This window comes from Lycorma delicatula, chromosome 5 (assembly GCF_047948215.1).
Source record: "Lycorma delicatula isolate Av1 chromosome 5, ASM4794821v1, whole genome shotgun sequence".
Classification (NCBI taxonomy): domain Eukaryota; kingdom Metazoa; phylum Arthropoda; class Insecta; order Hemiptera; family Fulgoridae; genus Lycorma; species Lycorma delicatula.
The window spans coordinates 14583750-14610274 of NC_134459.1; the positions used below are offsets into that span (position 1 = coordinate 14583750).

Below are 26525 nucleotides of genomic sequence, written 5' to 3' on the forward strand. Positions count from 1 at the left end.
TTCAGTAGTTTTTAAGATATCTGATGTAAAACACAAAATTAGGTGTAAACAATTTTTTTGGTTTGTAGTACAATAGCTTTGTTATGGTTTCCCACAGGCAGGAAAGATTTCATAAAATTTCATTTTTGTTACTAAATTAAATAATGATAGTTATTAATAAAGTATTTTTTAAGTAATACCAAAATATATTTGATATACTTTCCCTGCATTGGAAAGTTGCCACTTACCCCAATGCTCAGCATATAGCAACTACATGCATCAAGCAGCCATTAACATGCCTTGTTCTTATTTACCTTCCTTAATTATTTTTTTTTTATATTAAAGGAGAAATGTTTCAAATTGCAATTCATTTTTTGAGTGATGAAATTTTAACAAAGAGTTACCCTTAAAAAATTTTAAGTTAACTTTTTATGGAATTTCTCTCAAACCACCGTGAAGTTTTTTTTTGTATTTTAAGTAATTAATTGCTTTTAAATGGCATCTAAAAAGACTGTTTAATGACCTGTGGTTAGATACAAACTTTCACCCAAAATTCAGTCTGTTGCGAAGAGGTAGAGATGTGTACCGTGCTTTTTTGTGATGTGTGTAAAAAACCTTTTGGATTGGAAGATATGGGCCGAAAGGCAGTGCTTTCCTTTACTTTGTACAGTAAAGGAAAGCAGCATAATGAAATAATAATTAAGGTAAGGAATTCTTAGTCTTCACTGAAAATGTTTTTATCTTCCGGTGGTACTTCAACTCAGCGAACTAAAACTTTATCAACAGTTGTGAGAACAGTGGTTGTGTTATATATCTGTTTTTGGCTGGATCTTCTGGTCAGAGTAATAGCAATTCAGCAGCAAATGATACATTTGAAACCTCGACTTCATTTATGCAATATGACAACACTACTTATTTTTGATATAAAAATGATGTTTTTTAAGGCAGAGATTATGTGGGTTGTCATTGTTGTAAAGACTAAGTTATTATGTTCATGTGACGATATTGGTGCAACTTTTTAAATTATATTTTCTGGTAGTTGTATAGCATCAGAATTCCAGCTTAGAGCTATTAAAATGCTCTTATGTCATCATTGTTGGCCTTGCACCATACTTTGATGATATTCTATAAAATCAGTTGTATTCTTGTGTTAATTATGCGGTATAGTTTTTGATGAAGCATTAAATAAAATTGTTCATAGGGGTCTAATGGACTTATTGGTGTGATTTTTTGATTCAAAAACGAATTGCGAACTATATTTTTGAGAAAGTCCACTGCTCAACATCTTTTCAATGGTTTCGTAGATGGTATCTTTCCTCTATATAAAAACAAAATATTACAAATATCTATAGATGGACCAAATGTGAATTTAAGCTTTATAAAAATGTTAAGCGATCAGGTGATAGAGGAATGCACTAAAGGAAAGCATTTGGTGAGTATTGGTGTTTGCGGTTTGCATATTGTAAATTGAGCCATGAAAACAGGGATTGAATCTGTCTGTGGAATATTCATACCATTTTAAGAGATCTTTACTTCTTGTTTAATGATAGCCTGGCTCAGTATGCTGAATTTACCTCAATATTGTTTAAAATGTTGCAATATTTAAACCAAATTTATTATTTCAAGACTAGACGGTTTAGATAATGTGAAATGCTTAGAACGAGCCTTGCTAATTTTGAATGAAGTAAAGAAATTTATTGACAAATCAGAGAAACTTCAATATAAGTCGTACACCATTGTTTTTGAGCATTGTGAAGACGAATTCCTAAAATGTAAATTGGCATTTTACAAATTGATTCTGCCTGAGTGTGATTTTTTTTTAAGGCAGTTTCAGAGTCCAGATCCTCTTGCTTCTTATTTATTTTTTTCATATCTTAATGATCTATTAAAAATGTAATGTAACACTTCCTCAAAATTATTTTTTGGTTTATCTTACTGACTATTAAAGAAAATTGATCTTTGATTTCAAACTACTAAATATCTGAAAGAATTAAAAACAACAGAAGGTGATGAATTGAGGTTTCATAAAGAGTGCCAAACTTTATTAGTTAACTCGTCTCAAAGCTTGTTGAACAAAGTCCTTATTTTTAAAGTTGAAGGGTCTATCGTAATTAGATCCAGCTGTGATCCTTCATGAGTGAACTTTGTTGTGACAAAAGTGTTTGTCGATAGCATTATATAAAGCTAATAGACATACTGAAAACGTAGCTACTCTTTGCTGTGCATGGATGCTCAAGGAACTCTGATCAGCGCATTCAAAATATTTTCACCAGATTATCGAAGACGATGATAGCAAAGAATTGAAAGATAAGAAAGATGAAGTTGGATATCATCTGTTTAGCAAAATATTCAAAATATGTGGACCTGTGGGAAATGGTAAAACAGTGTCTAATTTTTTCACTTGGAAACGCCACAGCAAAGAGCTTTTTCATTAACAAATTCTTGTTGTAAAGAATTGCGTGAAGAGAATAATTTATCAATGAAGAAAAGCTTTTATGCGATTGTAGATTCTGGGGGGCAAGGAGAATTTTTTCATTACCAAAAAAATGCTCACTGCAATGAGAAGCTTTAGAAGATGGTGTGAAGAATGTCTTGTAGAAAAATGAAAAAAATTATCTCAAGAACAGAATAGAGAACCCTGAAAAGGGAAATGCAAGCAGGAATTAAAAACTGAAGAAAGAAAGGAAAAGGTTGAGAGCTACAATCTTGGCAGAAGAACTTTTAGCTGCAGAAATTAAACTTTTAGAAAAGGGGCAAACCATTAGGATATTGAAGAAATGTTGCCCTGTTTTTATATGTACATAACAATATGTATATCGGAACTCAGTATTATTTTTTTTTTTAATTTTTTGGTATAAGTTAGAATAATAATGACAAAATATTTTTCAAATAAATGTTCTTAACGTTTATTTTCTGTATAAAATAAGTTGTTTTGTTGTAAGTTTCCTTATTTGTATTACTTTTAGTCACAGTGATTTTAGTTTTTCTTTAAGTTGTGATCATACATATATTCTTTGTTAAATTGAAATCTATTTTTTTTTGTTTACTTCGTAAAATAATGTAATATAGGCTGGTTTTTGTAAAAAAATTTTAATTAATCTTAGGTGCGAGCCAGTTACTTTTAAAAATTTCTTTGGTTTATTTTGAATTAGTTTTTATTTCTTATCTGTGTTACTTTTAGTTACAGTGATGTTCATTTCATTTTTATGCAAGATTAAATATTGTTTTTTTTTTTCAATGTAATTTACTGGAACAGTTTATAAAAAAAAAAAAATCATTAAAAACTAAAATTCAAAAGGAATGTAATAATAAATAATAAAAAAGGCGTGAGGTGGACAGCAATGGGTATGGTACAGGCTGCAAAATCATAAAATATGTATATATTTTGCAGAGTAAATGGCATTAGCATAACATGAGAGACGGGAAATTTTTGCTAAATTGGTCAGGAAAAATGAATGTTAAAATTTGGTATGAACCCTGTTTCTTAAATGATCAATAAATGTGGAAGATTTAGTAACAAAACTTGTAGAGAATTTAATTCTGAGAAAATTAATGTAAACAGCCAATAAAAAGTAAATGATAACTTTTAAAAATCTGTTTTTTATTGAAGCAAAACAGACAAAAAATAGGCAGAAAATCGTATCCTCCTTTACCTATAAACATTATTCTTATATAGCAAAACAAAATAATAAAATACATGAAATGATAAATAGTAACAAAATAACAAACCTCAGTTACAATTGTTTGAAATTACCCTTCTTCACAATGTCCACAGCAATCTGCCAGATGTAAAATATTTCCGGTGGCTTTCTGTATCATCTCAGGATTGTTCGTATAAATTCAATAGCATTTTGTATTTTTATGAGTAACCCTTGGTAACTCTTTGTTTATACTGTTGTTTTCATATGGCCTCAGATGAAATCTAGTGGCGTCAGGTGATTGTGGTGACCAGTCGATTGGTTCACCATCTCCAATCCAGTTGAAGAAATTAACATTCAAGTGATTTGTATAGCTAGTAAAGAAAAATGTGTTGCGTCACCGTGCTGGAAAATCATTTGCAATCTAGTTTGTTAAGGTACATCTATGAAAGCCAGCCAATTATTTTTTGAAAAAATCTAAGCATCTCCTGTAAGATTTTCATTGGAAACAAATGGTCCCAGAATTTTGTCATAAATAATTTGCCTCGCCAAACATTAATGTGAAACCTATGTTGGAAACTAGTTTCCACAGTACTATGTGGATTGTTTTTGCTCCATAAATGACTATTTTTAGAATTGAAGACTCAGTTTCTTGTAAAAATGGCTTCATCAGTAAGTACAATTGAATTTACCTTATTAGGGTAATCTGTTGACTACAAATTTTTAACCTTCTGCAGATGGAAAGGATAAAGATTTTCTTTCCGTAGGGTGCACCACAGTTTGTTTTTTGACATAACTGTGTGTCAAGAAATTTGCCTTGTACTAGTTCCTTAGCTACACTGAATATGCTGCATCTTGTGATGATTTACTTGCGTTCAACAGAAAATGAACACATTGAAAATGGCCCTTTCATTTGTGAATGTTGATACACCAAAGAAAAAGTTTTCAAATTTGGAATCCCCTTCCAAGAAATCTCTCCTGATATTCATGTCGAGCAGCTTCAGAAGTTCTCTTACAAAATCCATAAACAAAAATTATATTGGCATATTCCTTGTTAGAAAATTTAAACGACATCTTTACGCTATGGTATGATGAGTGCAACACTTATAAACACTAATCAGGACAACAGATTCATATGTTCACAATTTTCATTGTTGACCAGCTGTTAGTATTTCCAACCTAAAAAAAAAAATAATTATATGTTTCTAGAGTAGCATATATTTCAGTTTAGTTTTTTTTTTTTTACATAATTATCATGTTTTCTGTGTAATTATTGAATTATTGTATAATATACAATTAATTATTTATTGTATATTTTAGCTAATATATAATATTAGCTAATATTGTTTTATAAATTTTGTATTTCTTTTAAAATTATTATCAGTTATTAGCATTTTTGTTTTAAAACAGAACTTTTTATCAGGTTCAGAAAGAGTAATAATGATTTTTTGACTGTTTTTCATCTGTTTTGCTTCAATAAAAAAAAACAATTTTTAAAACTTTTTATTGGCTTTATTTACATTAATTTTCTCAGAATTAAATTCTTTACAAGTTTTGTGGAGAATTTAATATATAATTTGATTGTCACAGTTAATATTCAGGTGAGCAACATAAAACCGAACACGTAACATGTAACCACTGCAGAATATATAGGTTATGTTAGAATTAAATTTTATGAATGATACAGATAAATTAAATGAGAAAAACATATGTAATTTAAATGCTACATTTGTTTACCTAACTGTTACAAAAGATGTTCAAAATGATTACCTTGGGCGTCGATGCACTTTTGTGCTCGACTGATCTTATTGAGTTGTCTGAAACAAAACATCGTTGTCAATTGCATTGATTTCTCATTGAATGTTCACCTTCAGTTCATCAATATTGTGGGAATTAGATGCTTAACTCTCCTTTAAGTAGCCCCAAAGGAAAAAATCACAAGTAGACAACTCTGGGGAACGTGGAGGCCACTGTCCTTTGCTGACAGCTCATTCATTTGTGAAAGCTACATAAACGCGATTCAGTGAAATATTTTATGTGTGACACGTTGCTCTGTCTTGTTGAAAGAAGTTGTATTCTTTTTCATTATCAGTTAATCACGTGTAGAATTCTTTGAAAATTGTGAGTTAAACTTGTGTATTAACAGTCTGGTCAAAAAATATTGGTCCCACTATATGTTTACTGGAAACGGCACACCAAACACCAATTTTCTCATCGGTAAGTGGATATCTAGTGAGGATTCCTCGCCGTCCAATACTTGGTGTTCTGTGAATTAACATGGGTGGATAAATTGAAACCACATCTTGTCTGATGTGAAACATGACATTGGGTCTCTGTGTCCATCAATAATGCTTTCAAGAAGCTGGTTGGAATATCTGTCTCCTTCAGTTAAGAACTGAAGGAGATACGTGGTACAAATTCTATTTCAATTCATGAAGAATTTTATGACAAAATGTGTATTTAACCAGATTGTTGGGATAACTTGTATAGTGATTTTTTTTTTTGAACTGGCTGTAATTCTTTCAATATCGGCAATGGCCTTTGGAGTCCTAACGGAAGGTTGCCTTTACCTTTAAATTTACATTAAAACTAGTAAACATAGAATAGTAAAAAATTCATTTATTTTTTTTCCTATTAAAATCAGTTAAAATTTAGGGTATGTTAATTACATAATCGTGTAAATTGTGCAAGTAAACACAGTTTTTATTTTATTTTATTTTTTATTGAATTTTATGTTTATATTTCTGCTATTAAAATAAACAGTTTACATTTCAATTTTTATTCAGATAAGACTCTAGTAATTGTGACAGTGCTACTATGCTATTATTTTGAAAGTTTTATATTTGAAAGCTCTGTAAATAAATATATTCATATTTATGGACTGATTAGATGACATAATGTAATGTGTCATTTAGAATGTTTTATCATAATTTTTATTATCATTTTCTGAATCACACTTTTACTATTTATTACTGTCATTGGATGTTGCTCTAAGCATGAATTGTTAGCAACAATCAGGGGAGTATATCATCTGTAAATTGTCATATTCTAGGAAGTTGTCTGCTGAGTTAGAGCAAAGATTTCACAAGAGTAATTTTTATATAATTATGGATGGATTACTGATGATTTTAGTATTCCAGCTCTGATTGGGAATAGATTTAGTGAAAGTTTTGTAAGGAAACTGAAAAACTTTGCATTAGGAGATACTTCCTTGTAAAGAATATGTTGTAGTATATGGGAGTAACCTCAGCTTTCACATCTATCTGTACTTGGTTGAATGTGTGCATTAAATATGAACAAGTATGAACTACTGTGTATAGCTAGTAGCTAGTGTAGTTTTTATCAATCTTAAATTTTTGTTTTAGACGTCTTTGGATTGGCAGTCCGTATCTGATTTGACACCACAAACTCATACCAGAATTAGAAAAGAAAGCAATATGTCTACATCATCAGTGACTTATGATCCATCTGGTAAGCCTACCTTTTATTTTAATAATAGATAGTTCAAAAAATTTCTCTTAAAATAGATTAATAATATTATTATGTTGTTAAAATTAATTCAAGAAAAATCTTTACCTTCTTCTTTAGAAATAATTTTTTCTGCTGTAAATAGGTAGTGAATATATTGTTTTAGCCAATTTAAATGATAAACTTTTGAATAATTTAAGTTTCATACATTATTTCTATAAGACAGTCTTATTGTTCTAGTTTATGTCATACCACATCCACCACCAAAAAATAAAACTATTGTAGTATGATAATTAGAGTCTTCAACCATGTAGGTGATAGTGTTTAGTTAGATAAAAAATTTAATAAAGTGCATAGCAACCAGTAGCTGATATAACATAAAGAGCATTAATAAATTAATAAATGTTAAGTTAAACATTAAAAAGAGACAAAAGACTACATAAATTTTTTAAGAGCATGTGGAACAGATTTAAATTCTTTACCCTGATCCCAAATAGAGAAAAAGGTAGTAAGTCTGTTATTTTATTATTTAGATTATTTTCTATATTAAAGTAAAACATTTTTCTAAGATCATGCTGAAGGTTTGTCAATAAATGATGTTATTCTAGAAAATCTGGCCTATTTGTATAATTTCTCAAATACTTTATGAAATATTGTTAAAAGATTTACAAACTATTTATAGATCAAGCTATCTAAATCTTAATAAATTGTAAAAACTTTCATTAGTATGACAATGAACTGTTAGGAAAACTGGAAAATTAGTAAAAGATTGATTAATTAAATTTATAAGATTGTCTTTTCATATAGCTTATTTTAAAATGTGGGAAGAAATTTCACCTTTCCCTATTTTTATATTAATAATTATAATATTTAATAATTTAATTATTAAATTAATAATTGTTTGTATTTAAAATACACTTATTAACTACTGTATCATATTAATTTAAGGTTTAAGGCATCTACTCTGAAGCAGATTTCCTTAAACCATATTTATCTTTATTTTCCTATACCTATCCTCACTATTGTGATCTTAATTGCTCTATTTTCATTTTACTATGTATAATTTTTAATTTTTTCCACCATTCTTTTCACATTTTATTGATCATACTCCATTTTAATCAATACTTCTCTCATGATATGTCAGTCAATTTGTTTTCATATTCTGAATAAACCACTATTCTCTTTCCACTCTCATTTGTTAATTTTTCACTTTTTCTGCTCATTTACTTTTCTCCAATTTCCTTCATATCCTTCAATGATTGCCTCCAGCCTTTCTTTTTCCACTTTAATTCTCCATTTTCACATCTATACAGAAGTGTATTTCAAATATAACCCTTCACAAGGCGGTTCTTCGAGTATAATTCCATCACTCAACATAATACCTGTTTCTTTAAATACCTCCTTGGCTAGTGCCATTCTTGTTTTATTTTGTATTAAGTTTTAGTTTTCTGTTAACATAATACCTGTGAATTTAACAAGTATGTTTTACTGGTTCAGTTTCAAATTTTTTTGAGTAGACACTCATTGCCATATTGTCTCCTACCTAGATTGCTTTTAGTATTTCTAATATTCATTCTTGTGCCATATTCCATTGTATCTTTAATTTTGAAGTAATCTGTAAAATATCCTGTCTCCTTGTGAATTAAAAAATGAATAATGGTTCATCTTGTAAAATGCCTATTTCATCAGCAAACCTTAGGTAGTTTGTTCTTCTTTCTCTGCTGATTATTCCATCTTTTGCTGCAGTATTTTGTTCATAAAGAATGTTGGTAATAGGCAGTACTCTTGCCTTCATTCACATTTTCAGTCATACCACACAGTTTAAGGATGCTATATTATTTAAATTCAAGAATTTAAGGTTACATTACTTCTTAAAGCTTATGAATTAGATTTATGTTGAACAAAAGTTTAGCCATAGCTAGAGCTGTTTCTTATTTTTACTGATTTTTCGAAGAAAAATATGGTATTACTTTTGGTTGCATGGTGGAATTGAAGTTGTAAAAATCTATATTGCGCTGTAAAAAACAAGTTTCAAAGCTCATATTTGGTATGTTATTATTACCTAATTAGTGAAATTATTATTGCCTAATTAGTTATTATTACTGAAATAAGTAGCCCATTTAATTCTTTTATAAACAACATACAGGATACATGTATAATAATTTATTTAAAAATAACTTACCACTGTATTTAGAAGTTCTGCTACCAGACAAATAGCAAATGATTTTTAAACACAATGGTGTATCTTCATATTTTTGTAAAGAGTTTAGAAACTATTTGAATTCAGGTATACTTATCTAAATTACAGGGTCAGGGTATAGTGTGGGAAACAACTAGTTATTTTCCAGGGTCCTAATACAACTAGATTCACTGATACATACATATATTATCTTAGCAAACAAATTAATAAAGAGAGAGTTAGTGATATGAATTTACAACACCTCAGAAGCTATATGAAATAATCGTGGTATAATACAGAGAGCCGCCCAAGGAATTCTTAGGTCAGTTGGGGAGTGTGTAAACAGTGACAGAACATTTTGAAGAGTTATTTAATTTTAAGTTTGTAATATGTTATTTTTTTGGATAGTTAATTTTGTTTTGATAGTTAATTTTGGTAGTGTTTTTTTGTATTTTTCTCCTATAAAAAATATTTTTGCCTTTTTTTAAATTATAACATTCATTACTAAATATTCTCTTCTAGCTGTATCCATTGCCATTTTCTTGGTGTTCTTTAAACACTATTGTAGAGTTATTGTACTTAGAAATAATACTACTCAGAGGTAATTAAATTCATATTTATTCAATAATTTGGTTATTTGAATTTGTAATAGCTCTTAAAATGCTGCCACTGGAAATAATAATAATAAGAGTATTTTAAAATGTGGTACTCATACAGCTAGTCACATGACTACACATTTATAAATTGGAAAAATCCAACAAGTCTAATTTTATTTTATTTGTCAGTAATTATTTCCTATTTAAACCTTTAAATTTACATTAAAACTAGTAAACATAGAATAGTAAAAAATTCATTTATTTTTTTTCCTATTAAAATCAGTTAAAATTTAGGGTATGTTAATTACATAATCGTGTAAATTGTGCAAGTAAACACAGTTTTTATTTTATTTTATTTTTTATTGAATTTTATGTTTATATTTCTGCTATTAAAATAAACAGTTTACATTTCAATTTTTATTCAGATAAGACTCTAGTAATTGTGACAGTGCTACTATGCTATTATTTTGAAAGTTTTATATTTGAAAGCTCTGTAAATAAATATATTCATATTTATGGACTGATTAGATGACATAATGTAATGTGTCATTTAGAATGTTTTATCATAATTTTTATTATCATTTTCTGAATCACACTTTTACTATTTATTACTGTCATTGGATGTTGCTCTAAGCATGAATTGTTAGCAACAATCAGGGGAGTATATCATCTGTAAATTGTCATATTCTAGGAAGTTGTCTGCTGAGTTAGAGCAAAGATTTCACAAGAGTAATTTTTATATAATTATGGATGGATTACTGATGATTTTAGTATTCCAGCTCTGATTGGGAATAGATTTAGTGAAAGTTTTGTAAGGAAACTGAAAATAGTGTATCTGAAGTTATGCATGTGAAAATGTGATGTATATTGGTTGAGTCGTTCTTGAGTTATGCTCAATTTAAGGTTGACAATAGACAACATAACCTCAATGTTGCCTGTGTAGTGGTGTATTTGTCATATGCTCTTATGCAGTGAGTCACAATGATTAGTGAGTTGAAAGTTGATGCTTGTGTATAGGTGTACGTGTTAATCAGACATACATAGTGTATTGTACTCTCAAAATCAAAATTTCAAATTTTTTTCCAAAATTTTATCAAAATTTTCTCACTGCAAAATAGTGTGGGCTTTGTAAAGAAAAGTCAGTCTTCTCTTTCATTCTTTATTAAAGAATTTAAGTATATCACTAGAAGGTTTTATATATTGACATTTATATTGTACAAAAGTTTAGTTATATTTGAACCTTTTTCTTCTATTTTTCATTTTCTTTTTTTTGTAATTGACAGTGTGTTTGAAATCTTGTAGCATATGATAAACAAATAGTGGTATTAATATTTAAATTATTCTGTATCATTTATACATTTATACATTTTTTTTTGCTGGTTCTTGGCCAGAAATATGCCAGCTGGTTCTGAGAAAGTCCCAAACTACTTCCTGTTGTGCTGTTATGCAAATTTACTTGAATATTTCTTTGTTTCATTTATTGTTTGTTATTACCTGGCAAAACACCAGTTGGTTATATGAATAAACATTTTGGCATCTTATGATTTGGATTCATTAAAGATGTTTTCATATTGGCAAATGATTTATCATAGTTGACATTACTAAATTATTTGAGTGATGGCTTTAACTAAGAAGAGTTGTAACCATTGTTTAAGGAGCAGTGGGGAGTTGTTTAATAGCATTCAGTGATGTGGCTCAGTTTTACTATAGTATGAAGCACTATGTTATATTACTCCTGTATGTTTAAGTTAGTTCCCCATAGCCCCTTCCTAATTTTTTTATTTATTTATGTACTTTAATGAACATATGATAATAAATTATCTTTCTCAAAATCTCAGCCTATTGCTTTTTACTTTCTTTGCAGATTATAATGTTAGTTGTAATTCCGAAAATAATTACTTAATATTAAAAAATTCAGCCTTGGTAGTCAACAAAAATATTCATTGGAGGATTGTAGCTTTAATATATAGTTGAAACCAGATAGATACTTAGTGGATTGCTGATTACATGGACATTATTATCAGAGACAATGCTGGTTTACCTATTGTAGAATATAAGTATGTAATTATATTGTAGAATTTTTGGGTATCTGCTAGACAATAGATTCTCTTTGTATGTTCAAATCAATTCTCTTTACAATTAGAGCAAACAATTTTTTTTCATTTTGAAAAAACTAAAACAAAAATTTGCTAAGCTTGTCATCATTATTAAATATTTTTCTTATGCCACTATATATCATATCTAAAATGTAATTAGTGTTATTTTAAAAAGTTAGACAAGCTTTCAGGACAATTGTGACCATTGTATAGCTCCAGCAAATTTTTTTTTTTTTTTTTTGTCTTCAGCCATTTGACTGGTTTGATGCAGCTCTCCAAGATTCCCTATCTAGTGCTAGTCGTTTCATTTCAGTATACCCTATACATCCTACATCCCTAACAATTTGTTTTACATATTCCAAACGTGGCCTGCCTACACAATTTTTCCTTTCTACCTGTCCTTCCAATATTAAAGCGACTATTCCAAGATGCCTTAGTATGTGGCCTATAAGTCTGTCTCTTCTTTTAACTATATTTTTCCAAATGCTTCTTACTTCATCTATTTGCCGCAATACCTCTTCATTTGTCACTTTATCCACCCATCTGATTTTTAACATTCTCCTATAGCACCACATTTCAAAAGCTTCTAATCTTTTCTTCTCAGATACTCCGATCGTCCAAGTTTCACTTCCATATAAAGCGACACTCCAAACATACACTTTCAAAAATCTTTTCCTGACATTTAAATTAATTTTTGATGTAAACAAATTATATTTCTTACTGAAGGCTCGTTTAGCTTGTGCTATTCGGCATTTTATATCGCTCCTGCTTCGCCCATCATTAGTAATTCTACTTCCCAAATAACAAAATTCACCTACCTCCATAATCTTTTCTCCTCCTATTTTCACATTCAGCGGTCCATCTTTGTTATTTCTACTACATTTCATTACTTTTGTTTTCTTCTTGTTTATTTTCATGCGATAGTTCTTGCGTAGGACTTCATCTATGCCGTTCATTGTTTCTTCTAAATCCTTTTTACTCTCGGCTAGAATTACTATATCATCAGCAAATCGTAGCATCTTTATCTTTTCACCTTGTACTGTTACTCCAAATCTAAATTGTTCTTTAACATCATTAACTGCTAGTTCCATGTAAAAATTAAAAAGTAACGGATATAGGGAACATCCTTGTCGGACTCCCTTTCTTATTACGGCTTCTTTCTTATGTTCTTCAATTGTTACTGTTGCTGTTTGGTTCCTGTTCATGTTAGCAATTGTTCTTCTATCTCTGTATTTGAACCCTAATTTTTTTTAAATGCTGAACATTTTATTCCAGTCTACGTTATCGAATGCCTTTTCTAGGTCTATAAACGCCAAGTATGTTGGTTTGTTTTTCTTTAATCTTCCTTCTACTATTAATCTGAGGCTAAAATTGCTTCCCTTGTCCCTATACTTTTCCTGAAACCAAATTGGTCTTCTCCTAACACTTCTTCCACTCTCCTCTCAATTCTTCTGTATAGAATTCTAGTTAAGATTTTTGATGCATGACTAGTTAAACTAATTGTTCTGTATTCTTCACATTTATCTGCCCCTGCTTTCTTTGGTATCATGACTATAACACTTTTTTTGAAGTCTGACGGAAATTCCCCTTTTTCATAAATATTACACACCAGTTTGTATAATCTATCAATCGCTTCCTCACCTGCACTGCGCAGTAATTCTACAGGTATTCCGTCTATTCCAGGAGCCTTTCTGCCATTTAAATCTTTTAATGCTCTCTTAAATTCAGATCTCAGTATTGTTTCTCCCATTTCATCCTCCTCAACTTCCTCTTCTTCCTCTATAAAGCCATTTTCTAATTCATTTCCTCCGTATAACTCTTCAATATATTCCACCCATCTATCGACTTTACCTTTCGTATTATATATAGGTGTACCATCTTTGTTTAACACATTATTAGATTTTAATTTATGTACCCCAAAATTTTCCTTAACTTTCCTGTATGCTCCGTCTATTTTACCAATGTTCATTTCTCTTTCCACTTCTGAAAACTTTTCTTTAATCCACTCTTCTTTCGCCAGTTTGCACTTCCTGTTTATAGCATTTCTTAATTGCCGATAGTTCCTTTTACTTTCTTCATCACTAGCATTCTTATATTTTCTACTTCATCCATCAGCTGCAATATATCGTCTGAAACCCAAGGTTTTCTACCAGTTCTCTTTATTCCGCCTAAGTTTGCTTCTGCTGATTTAAGAATTTCCTTTTTAACATTCTCCCATTCTTCTTCTACATTTTCTACCTTATCTTTTTTACCCAGACCTCTTGCGATGTCCTCCTCAAAAATCTTCTTTACCTCCTCTTCCTCAAGCTTCTCTAAATTCCACCGATTCATCTGACACCTTTTCTTCAGGTTTTTAAACCCCAATCTACATTTCATTATCACCAAATTATGGTCGCTATCAATGTCTGCTCCAGGGTAAGTTTTGCAGTCAACGAGTTGATTTCTAAATCTTTGCTTAACCATGATATAATCTATCTGATGCCTTGCAGTATCGCCTGGCTTTTTCCAAGTGTATATTCTTCTATTATGATTTTTAAATTGGGTGTTGGCAATTACTAAATTATACTTCGTGCAAAACTCTATAAGTCGGTCCCCTCTTTAATTCCTTTTGCCCAGTCCGTATTCACCCACTATATTTCCTTCCTTGCCTTTTCCAATGCTTGCATTCCAATCTCCAACTATTATTAAATTTTCATCTCCTTTTACGTATTTAATTTCTTCATCAATCTCTTTGTATACACACTCTATCTCATCATCATCATGGGCGCTTGTAGGCATATAGACGTTAACAATCGTTGTCGGTTTAGGTTTTGATTTTATCCTTATTAAAATGATTCTATCGCTATGCGTTTTGAAATACTCTACTCTCTTCCCTATCTTCTTGTTCATTATGAAGCCTACTCCTGCCTGCCCATTATTTGAAGCTGAGTTAATTACTCTAAAATCACCTGACCAAAAGTCGCCTTCCTCTTCCCACCGAACCTCACTAATTCCTACTACATCCACATTTATCCTATCCATTTCCCTTTTTAAATTTTCTAGCCCACCAACCTTTTTTAAGCTTCTAACATTCCACACTCCGACTCGTAGAATGTTATTTTTTAATTTTCTGGTGACCCCTTCCTTAGTAGTCCCCACCCGGAGATCCGAACGGGGGACTAGTTTACCTCCGGAATATTTTACCAAGGAAGGCGCCTCCATCATTGCTATATGAGAATGCAGAGAGCCACATTTTCTTGGAAAAAAAAGCAGCTGTAGTTTTCCATTGCTTTCAGCTGCGCAGTACTCAGAGGACTGAGTGATGTTGATATGGCCGTTTAAGTCATTGTGACTCACGCCCCTAACAACTACTGAAAGAGCTGCTGCCCTCTTTCAGGAATCATTCCTTAGTCTGGCTCTCAACAGATACCTCTCCGATATGGTTGCACCTTCGGTCCAGCTACTCTGTATCCCTGAGCACTCAAGCCCCCTCACCAACGGCAAGGTCTCATGATTCATAGAGGAGGCCAGCAAATATAAATCAAATAAATTTAAAAAATCCATATCTAACAGTACTTAATAGAACTGCTTTTTCCCTACATATTACAATACTTTGGCCTTAACGAATATAAAATTAGGAAAAAGAAAAAAGTTATGTTATTGCTTAATTTTAAGATGGATTCAGTTTATTTAAAATTAATTTAAAATATTTCCTTAAACAATAACAGTACTGTTGCTGTTAATGAGTTTCTAAATAATTTTAATTAAACTTAAAAAGCTGCATATTTTGTAATTTATACCATAAATCTGGGTTAGAATAAACATTTTAGGATCAACTGTGTAATTTAATGAAACAAAATCAACAAATTTATCATAGTTAGAATTAAAATATTTTAGTTGACAAAATTGAAATTGAAATTGATTTTAGTTCATTAAAATTGAAATTGCAATATAAATAATATTATAAAAAATTATAGTCCAGATAATGTAATTTAAAAACTGAGTGTTGATTAAGAGAAGAGTAAACAGCTTTCTTTTACAGAATATCTAAAGTTTGGAAAGAGTTATATTTTACAAAAATTAATTGTGAATAGATGTTAAAAACAGATGCAAATGTGTAACTATTCACTTTACTGAAACATCATAATTTCTGTCACTCATTTTAATCAAACTTGAATTTTTTAAATTGTAAGACTTTAATGTAGGATTTTCATAACATGTGATGAGTAATTGATGGTGAAACCAGTTTTTCAGTATCCTCAAAATACCTCAAGTAGTTATCCTAAAAAAAAAATCTGTTTTTTTTTTTTGAGGTATCAGCAATCAAAATTTCAAAAGTGTAAAACTAGCGTAAGAATACAGATACGGGAAAGACATGCTGTAAAAACTTTTATGCTATTTCACCTTCAGATTGCATTTAGTAACATACTTAAAACAGTTTATTTTGTGAAACAACTGGTATGTAATTAAAATCATTCAGTATTTTATTCATAAACTCAGTAAATAATATACAATTATAGATATTTTTCAACATTATTGAACAATGCTTTTAATCTGCTATTATATGTGGGATATTCAGAAATTAACTTCTGATTCATTATTAAAAACACACAAATTGATAAAAAAAAAAAAAATTATTATGTATATCCATTTTATAGCTTCATCTTTTAGCTACTTTTCTACATAATTGGCATCCAAATAAGGCTTTTGTCATATCTGTAAACAAGTGTTTGAATATGCTCTTCATAAAACTCAGCCACCTGCGAATAAGGCCAGGTAATAACACCATTTAATCACTAATAACTTCTAATGGTAGTAATACCATAACTTCTAATCACTAATCATTTCTTCATTTTCGAGAAAAGGTGATAATCACTAGGATCCAAATCAGGGCTCTGTGGAAGATGGTTAAACAAATCCCATGTGAAACTGTCGATTTGGCGTTGAGTGTGTACTGCAGTATTTGGACAAGCGTTGTCATGATGAAAAACAGGGCTTGAACTCAGCATGCTGCTTCATTTGTTTTGTATGGCCAAAAATAATAACAACTTGCATTAAGTTTCACTGTCATTTCAGTTTAGGGCTATTCTGAAATTAATTTTTGGTCCTCTGTATTGTGAGGGGTTGAAAAACTGTGTTACTACCTGGTTTAATTCACAGACAGTAGAGTTTTATGACAAGAGTATTCGAAAACTTGTTTACAAATATGACAGTTGTCTTAATTTGGACAGCAGTTATGTAAAAAAAAATAGCTAAAAGATGTAGTTATTTATAATAAATCATTTTTTTATCAACTGGTGCTTTTATAATAACAAATTGGAAGTTACTTTCCAAATAGTCCTGATATATTTGAAAAAGAATTGTGAATTTAAATAGTAAATTACCTATTTGTTATAGGTATTCATTAAAACTGAAAATTTTCAAAATTATTTTGCATGGAGATGAATCAATTTTCTCACAGTAGATCAAATTTTATTCTTTTAGTGCAGTCAAATCTTATTTAGCTTTATGTTTCTTTTTTAATTTAATCAAATCTTTATGTTAAGTAATTTCTTAAGTGAAAACTGAAATAACAGCCTTGTTATCGTATATGTCTGTGGTGATGGAGTACATTCTTTACAGGAGATATATGATTTATTATTTAACTACAGTTTCTTAGCAGAGTGTAAATAATAACTAAATTAGCTGTGTATAAAACAGTAAAATTATTTAAAGAAATTAGTAATTTAACTGATTGTAGCTCAGGGAGCTAAAAATTTGCCACCATTGAAAAAAGAATCATTAAATATAGTGTATTGTAGTGTTTCATTAGATATAAGAGACATTTCTGAACCCCATTTATTGTCTTAGGAAGATGCCATTAAGGATGGTAGTTTTTAGGAAGTTCTTAAAAGTAATAAATTTTATCTTTTTAAGTTACTACATGTGCAAGAACTTTTTTTAACATGATTAAGATTGCTGTACCGAGTACTGAAAATATTATGGTGTAAAAATTTGATTCAGCCCAAATGTTTTTTGATTAAATTATATTTTTTGAAGAAACTTGTTTTATGTTATTGTAGATACTGAAATTTAAAATTTTCTGTAAAATAATATTTTTGTAGCTGTAAACATGTGCGCTAGTTTCTGTTATCATCACACAGTTTTATTGCATGAACTGGCTCCAGATTTTTCTAACACGTTCGAATTTTTACAAAAATATTTGATAGTTAAAAATTTGTTCATACTTGTATTTAGTTTCTTCAGTGTATAGGTTTATACAACCATATTCATTTCATAACTATAGAATAGTAGCACAACATGTAATATAAAGCTATTCATTTCATTTTGCTACATCATTCTGTAATATATTACAACATATTTTGCCTAATACATGGATTTTGACTGATTATTTTTTTTTTTTTTTTTTTGTAAAAAATGTTTCCCAGTCATGATTTAGTTTACCTGCAACATTATACTTACATTTCACTTTACTTATGATCATATCTTTTTAAGTTTCAACTTTGAACTTAATAAATTAAAGAACCATATTTCACACATTTACAACATTAATTGTTAAAATATTAGACACAGGTATAAAAAAAATACATCTTCCAACAATGCTATTTGTTTTAAAAGTTCACTAACTGTGACTACATTCTCTAAATTTTTTACCATGTGCTTGTAGAACTGGGTTGAGGTTACTGCTGCTTCTGTTGTATCTTCAAGAAAATTACTAGTAAGTTTAATCATTGTAGTCAAATTCAAATTTAACTCTTATAATAAATCTTCAGTTTTTCAAAGCACTCAAAATGAGTTTACTTGGCAAAGCTGAAATAAAATGATTGAAAGCAAATTAGGCTAGATTGATTTACTTGTGATTTATATGATCAGTTATTCAAAAAGCAACTTATATTAAATATAAATTTAATTTATAATTTTTTTTATAACTGTATGTTGTTTATTAATATGTATTATTTGTATTAATATGATTTATTACCTCTTATATCTTTGTTTATTAATTTTATATAGCTTTCTCTTTTCTAATTTTTCATGTTTTCCCGAAATCCTTGATAACTTTTGCCAGAATTTTCCCCTTTGTTATACAGCATTTTCTTTTATATTTTTATGCTTGGTGTTATGTAATGATAAAGTTTACTCATTTTATTTATCATCTTTTTTTAGGTAGTGCTGGTGGTAGTGGTGGTGGTGCAGGAGATATGAATGTGTCAAGTAGCAGTGGAAGTGGAGGAGATGCTGTGATCGATGGGGTAGGGAATAGGGGACTGTATCCCTCAGATTTGCCATCATCTATACATAATTCACATCACACCAGTGATAATGATGATGTATGTATAATTATTATAATTGTCAGTTCTTTAATTATTATTTACTTTATTGTATTTTACATTCAGTTTAATCTTTCTGTGTCATGGTTTTAAAGTTTTTAATGCCTTTTATATGTTGTATTAAGTATGTATACTCTGATCAGGTTTGGATGTCCATGTTACTGTTGTACAGTATTTACTGTGTAGTTTTGTGTACAATGTGTAAAATGCTCAGTGTCATTTTATTGTGTCAGTAGTGGATAATGATTTGTGTAGACTCTTCGAGTGCCCTACAAGTATTATAGTATTGTCTGATATGTACTCTCAGCATTTTTTGATGTAAAACATAATATCGTGATTCAGTATTTAAACATATTGTAACAAATAAATTATGTAATATCTCAAAATGAAAAGATTGATTCTGTAGGCAGAAAGCATCTTTAGTTTTATCATCTTTCACTATGTGTGTTTTCAAACATCATGTAACAATATGTATATACTTCATGAGTGTACCAATGAGTGCAACATAGTATATCAGTAAAAACTCATAGGCCTAGTGAAACAATGTTGCATTAAAGACATAATAACCTTCATTAGTCAATCTGAAGTGATATTCGCTAAGGAAGCTGATATTCTCAATTTAACCTTTTTTTATTTATTTATTAATTTATTTTTATCAGATAAAAGGATGAAATATATTTAACCCCAAAATATTTTGAAACTTTTCGGGAAAAAGTTTATAAAAATATTTTGACTCTATATTTTTATAAACTTCCTTTGTTAAAATATCTCCAGGATGAGTAAATCAGAATTACTATTTAATCATCAACATCTGGATGACTAATTATAATTGTAAAAAAAGCTGTGGTTGTTTGTAATTGTTAGTGAAGATGTTAATTAACTATGTTGTTTTCAAACATATGTTTGTTGCAGTGAAGAAAAGATGGTACTTATGTATTTATGCCACCGCAGCTACAGCTTTATTTAAAAACAAAGTAGTCAATCGGATTTCGGTGGAAAATGAACAGTCTCTTTATTAATTTTAATAAATGGTTATTTATATTTATTTATTTTATAAATATAATTTAACCAAACGTAACCTACGCTTGCTTCGCTTGCTTACCTTGACTAATTAACACCGTAATTTTTTGAGTATTTATTTAATAAATTCAGTAACTGTTACAGTTATTTATTATTTAAATAATCAAAACACTCCTCTGAATTAGTCAAGGTTAGCGAGTGAAGCGAGCGTAGGTTAAGTTTGGTTAAATTGTATTTATAAAATAAATAAATATAAATAACCATTTATTAAAATTAATAAAGAGACTGTTTTGAATCTATGTTAAACTCTATATCGGTCCGTTTTCCACCAAAATCCGATTGACTACTTTGTTTTTAAATAAAGCTGTAGCTGCGGTGGCGTTAATACGTAAGTACCGAAAAGATTTTTTTTTATGAGTAACAGAGTTCCAAAAGGTAAGATTAAATTGATTGGTCTAGGAAACACATGAAACAGGACTAGATAAATTGAAATATATTTTTTATATAAAAATATGTATTAAATGTTTATTAATTTGATAAGATATATTGTATAATTTTATTTGATAGTTAATTAATCTTTTTTTGTGGAACAATTATCAAAAGATTAGTAGTTAATAATCATTTATCATCTAATACTATAAGGTGGGCTAAAAATTTAGTTTTCCGAATTACTAGTAAGAAAACATTCGATGCAAAAAAAAAAAATGAATAAAAAATTGTTTGATTGATGTATTTAATACACATTAGAAGAAGTGTTCAAAGTGTTGGCATTATGGATTCATACCAACATTCAATCATTGAATTTTCTAAGGTTCTGTCCCAATTAATAAAATCAATTAATTGAGCTTTCAGTTTACAGTTTAATTGAATCGGGTCATTGGATTTGAAGAAAATATCATGACTTTGATGATTTCCCAGAACAAAAATTTGTATGATATCAAATCATATGATTATGGTGACTATTCAGTTATTCCTCCATTTCAACCTTTTCAAGAAAGTTAGGTCTACCTCTTCATGGTAGGCCAACTTGAAGAGTATATTGAGAAGGTGCTCCTCCTGTTAATGTTTGACATTGGCTAGCCAAACATAGGGCTGTCCAATATTAATGAAAAGGTCATTTAACGTCTCAGGAATAGCATCTCAAGATGCTATCTATATGCCTGTTATATTTTCATTGAAGAAATATGGTCCCAACATTATCTTCTTTGTGATTCCTTACCATTGAGGATTTCATCAAATCAATAAACACAATTATAACTGTTAATTAGACCATTCAGTGTGAAGCTCCTTCACCAGACCTCATTGCTGCGCTAGGAAAGTGGCAATTTCCTTAACAATTAATAATAACTTATTAATTTCTACCAAAAAAATTTTTCACAAAGTGCATGAACTAATCTTGACCAATAAAACAAACTTTAATCTCTTTGGAATGAATTGTAACATGTTCTGGGTATCTCCAACATAATGGAAGTTTTTCTGGTTAACATTTATGGAATCAATATTTTTAAAAGTTATTTTCTTAAGTGCAGCTAGCTCTAGATCTGCCTGATCATGGAGCACCTCCAATGCCTCTAGTATTTTCAAGTTTTACTTTCACCTTACACAAATGATGACAGGCCAGTAGTACAGAATTGGAAAATTTCACATGGAATTCTTCATGGACTGTGCCAATATCCTTAATATTTTTCCACCAGTACATAATGAAAATTAAGTTTTAGCATGCCTGAGTCCAGCATTGCAGACTGCGGCGTTCTGATACTAGGCTCTGATATTATTGATCGTGTATCGTCTTGTCAGCTCCCGTGTCATGCATTGCATGCAAGCATTAAAATTCTCTCCCGCTCTTTATTTAATTAAAGTAATTAAGCCGTTCAACTCTTATTTATATTTACAACACATAACACAACAGGTGATAAGTGCCTAATTTAAACTTCATGTCATTTAATCATATTTTAATTGCGTAATTTTAAAAATGTTAATCTTTTAATTTGATATTTCTATTTTAAAAAGAAGAAATTGTACTACAGCTGTTTTATATATTACTGAAATAAAAATGATTAATGACAGCTGCCTAAAACAGGTTTTGGAATGAGAAATTGAAATGTACTTATTACAAATGAACTTTTTAATGTTCTAGGTAGTGTAACAAAATTATTATTTTCAAAATATGATTAACAAAATCAGGCATACAAATAAAAAATCAAGTTTAATAATATACACACAAGTAATATAAATTTAGAACAAATATACAATTGTTTAATTTTACATAGATATTTAGAACTTTTTAATTTTGTAGGTGGTTTAACAAATTTAAATTATTATTTTCAAAATATTAATAATAAAATCAGGTATACAAGTAAAAAAATCAAATTTAAAAATATACAAACAAAATTTTACTTGCTGGGAGATATACATACTCTACCTCTAATAATAGTAAAACACATTTTTAATAACTTTTTTTAATAAAAGAAAACACCAATGCAGATTTACCAAAGTATATTAATTATTCATATTTGATTACTCTTAAGTTGGGAATGTCAACATGCCGAACCATAATGTTTATTATCAAATAAAAGAGAATTTTATTTACTACAAGAAAATAAAAACATAACTAAGTTCAGTAAACATATAATTTATTAAAAGATGTTAATCTTAACTTATGTCTTGTATTATTCAAATGTTGATTACTCATAAATTAAGAATGTCAAAATAGCGAACAACATGTCTATTATCAATGAAAGAGAAATTTTTGTAGTATAAGAAAAAAAACATGATTAATGTCAGTAAACATGTAATTTATTAAACGATGTTTTTCCTAACTAATCTCTTAAAGGCGAAAATAGTCGTTCACACTACGCGACATTTCTAATGTAATAAAAATTTTGTTTACAATATAGCACATAAGATTTGTAACTGCATTATTTCTAAACTGGCCTAATATATTGGGTCATGTTATGAACACATATATAATTTAGTACAAAAGAAATAAAATGCAAAGGTCAGAGGCCTGCATAGTAGGCCACCGGAGTGTTGGAGGAAAATAACCTTGACCAGCATTGCATGACTGGGGAGTTGCGCGAGAAGTTACTATATCATTTTAATTGGAGCTACCATTGAAATGACGAGTGGATGCAGTACAGGCCACTGGAGCTGTGCAGACACTTTAGCAAAATTGCTTTTGAGTACAAAGGGTTAACTGAACAACACTTCAATAGTATCAATTAATTATTACCAGTTGCAAAACTAAAATTTCCACTTGCATGAATTTCCATATGTCAGAACTTATCTGTGTATGGGGTTACTACTAACTTTTAACCTAGTGGGTAATTTTATTTGTAATAAATTCAATAATTTATTACTAATTTATTTATTCTAGTGTAATTTCCATTTGTACAAGTTTTATTTATATGTTCCTTTAACTTACTTTCTGAACTAACAGCCTAAATTTGTTCTTTCATTCCCAAACTTTTTCTGGTATATGGTCGTAATTTTATGTATGTTCAACTTCTCATTCTATTTTTGTACAAACTATTTTAATACCAATTTTTAAATATGAACTTAAGTGCTGCACTTCTCACATTTATCTCTTCCTTAGTTCTTCAGTTTTATAATTGAAATCTTGAAGTTATGTTTCTAGTCTCATAAATGTTATTTACTAATGAGTAAAGCCTATTTGTTTTTACTCTTTGACAGCACATTTATTCTGATGGCACATCAGAATCTTTATTCTTGTTAAAATTTCTTAAATATTATTAAATTGAGATTATGATAAAATGCCAGTGGTTTAATTCATGCTTAATTAATTGGTTCCTGTAGATTACTGAAGTTAAGAAATGCTGTTTACATTTCTTCATGCTATTAGCATTTTTAAAGGCTGGTGACATTAATCATTCTGTTAGACGTAGGAGGAAAAATGTAAAATGGTGTAGGATATTTGAGAAAATACTTTGAATAAAAAATGGTCTTATCTGTTGGTGCTTTTCGTTGTAGACCGGTCAGTGTAGTGTGAGGTGGGATCAGGATGGATGCAGCAGTAGTAATAATGTTGTAAGAAAGCAGCAGAAAAGCAATAACATATCTGAACAGGCACAAGTTGCTTCGCGGCTGCAGCAAATCAGGGATTACATTGGCCAAACATCAAGTGTAATGGAAAGACTTCATGCTGCTGGAACTCCGGTCAGTATATTAGCTTACATCTTAACCTTACATTAATAATTTTATATTAAAATATTTTTAAATAGTCTTATGTAAGTGTAGTTTGAAAAGTAAGGCAAATGAAAAGGAACATATAAGTAAAATATGTAGTTAAAGTCTTTATACTGTTTATATAAAACAGTTACCAAGATCTGCAACACAGGCATCATTTCAGTGTTTCCAGAAATATTTTCTCATTTAGACCATGTAAAATTTATAAATAAATGAAAAGTAAGTAAAAAACACAAAGTAAAAGTTTAGTCTTATCTCTATGAAAAGGGGTTTTCATCTATGTTTGCGCTAAAAACTAAACATATGAATCATCTTTTATCACTTGAAAACAATTTGCTTTTGTTTGTGTCTAACATAGATATACTTATGGAGAAATTTGTAAATGAAAATCAAACGCAACCATCTCATTAATTTATTTTCTTTACATGTGTACTTATAAGTAAAATGTCTATAATAAATTATTTCTTTTCTCATAAAATGATTTCATTATTGTTTACATATAAACTTATAGGCTAATTTCACAACCTCCCTTTCATATCATTGGGACCCCCAGATTTAGAAACACTGTTTTAGTGAAAAAATTGTTTCTTTACTATTCTTGATTTGCCAGAAGTGACCTTAATTTTACTTGATTTCATACTCTATGATTGCAGTAAATTTGTGTGCAATTATTTCCTCTCTTTTTTCATATCATCTCTTAAAATTATCATTTGTGTCTTAACAAAATGGTATGTCCATAACTTTTTATGCGTATGGTGCTGATTTTGTCTTCTTCGTCAATTATTTTTAATGCTTATTTTTCTTAGGGACTACTGTTTGTCCCTTGGTTTACAGTATTTCACATTTTATTCAATTGTATTTGAATTTGGTAATCCCACTAATGAACCATATTGAACAAAGCTGAAGATATAAAGTAAAACATGTTAGATCTAGTTAAGTTTTTCCTTTAAAAAAATAACGCATTAATCCTTATTTTAACTGTATTTATGAAAAGGCCCACACTTTCTCATCGTAGCATAATAACATTTTACATCCTCAGTTACCTCTGTTCTAATACAAAATTTGCTTTACTTCTTCCTCTAAGTTTTGTTCCTCTGTAGTGTACCTTTACCTTTTGTACAACATTCTCTTACTACTTAACAAGTATGAATGTCTTAATACATGGCCCACTAACCTAATTTTCTTCTTTTCAAGAATATCCTGTAAATCTGTTTCGTCTCATATCATTTTTACTACTTCTTCATTGCTGAGGAAACTTTCTGGAGTTCCTTGTATTGCATATCTGTTACCAAATTTTGAATGGATGTTATAAAAAAATGAAATTTCAAGTCTATGTTTATCATTAAGGTAAGGTGCAACTTTAATCATCTGTAAGCAGCTTCTCTGATTCTCTGATAAATTCGTCTTCTTTTCTGATTTTCAGTTAAAATATTCATTACAACTTTACCTTGCTTTTTCTGAAACTGAACTTAACCTCATTTAACATACCTTGCACTGCACGTTCCATTTGCTTGAAAACTATCATAAAGCCTAATTTATAAATTATAAAAAATTAAACATTATAAACTTGAAAGATACAGTAACAATAAAATACTGTCAGCTTTTGTATTCAGTTGTCATTTAACAGATTCAATATAGAAAATTGCAGGTACCTGTAAAAATTTTACATTATTCTATTTGTTTGCAAACTATACTGATTTATATTTATGATGTATGAAATATTAAAATAATAATGTATTATTTCATAATTAACAGCCTCTTTTTGTTTGATATAGTATCAGTATGCTTTTCTTGAAATATGATGGTGCTTCATATATTTTATACATTTGTAAATGTTTGGAACAGCTGGTAAAATTAATAGAGATGACACTGCTGCAGACAGCTTATGATTGCGTATTAACACATTTGGTGCCCAACAATGATCTATAGTACACTAGCCTCTAGCCTCTACTAGTACTTAGCCTAGTACTAAATTGGTGCAGCAGACTTACTTTAATTCAGTGGTTATAGTTTGATTATCTTTCCTTAGATTACAG

General features: G+C 29.4%; 1 protein-coding gene across 2 annotated transcripts in view; it reads left to right on the forward strand.

The window, feature by feature from the left end:
• LOC142324737 (uncharacterized) overlaps positions 1 to 26525 on the forward strand; it is a 52153-nt gene that overhangs the window by 13738 nt on the left and 11890 nt on the right. For both annotated transcript variants that reach the window (XR_012756374.1, XM_075365671.1), the window contains exons 4-6: positions 6983 to 7088; positions 19100 to 19263; positions 24274 to 24459. Coding sequence is in view for 1 of the 2 variants with exons in the window: in XM_075365671.1 (XP_075221786.1) it covers positions 7055 to 7088; positions 19100 to 19263; positions 24274 to 24459 (384 nt within the window). In the remaining variant the exon portion in view is untranslated. The remainder of the gene's footprint in view (positions 1 to 6982; positions 7089 to 19099; positions 19264 to 24273; positions 24460 to 26525) is intronic.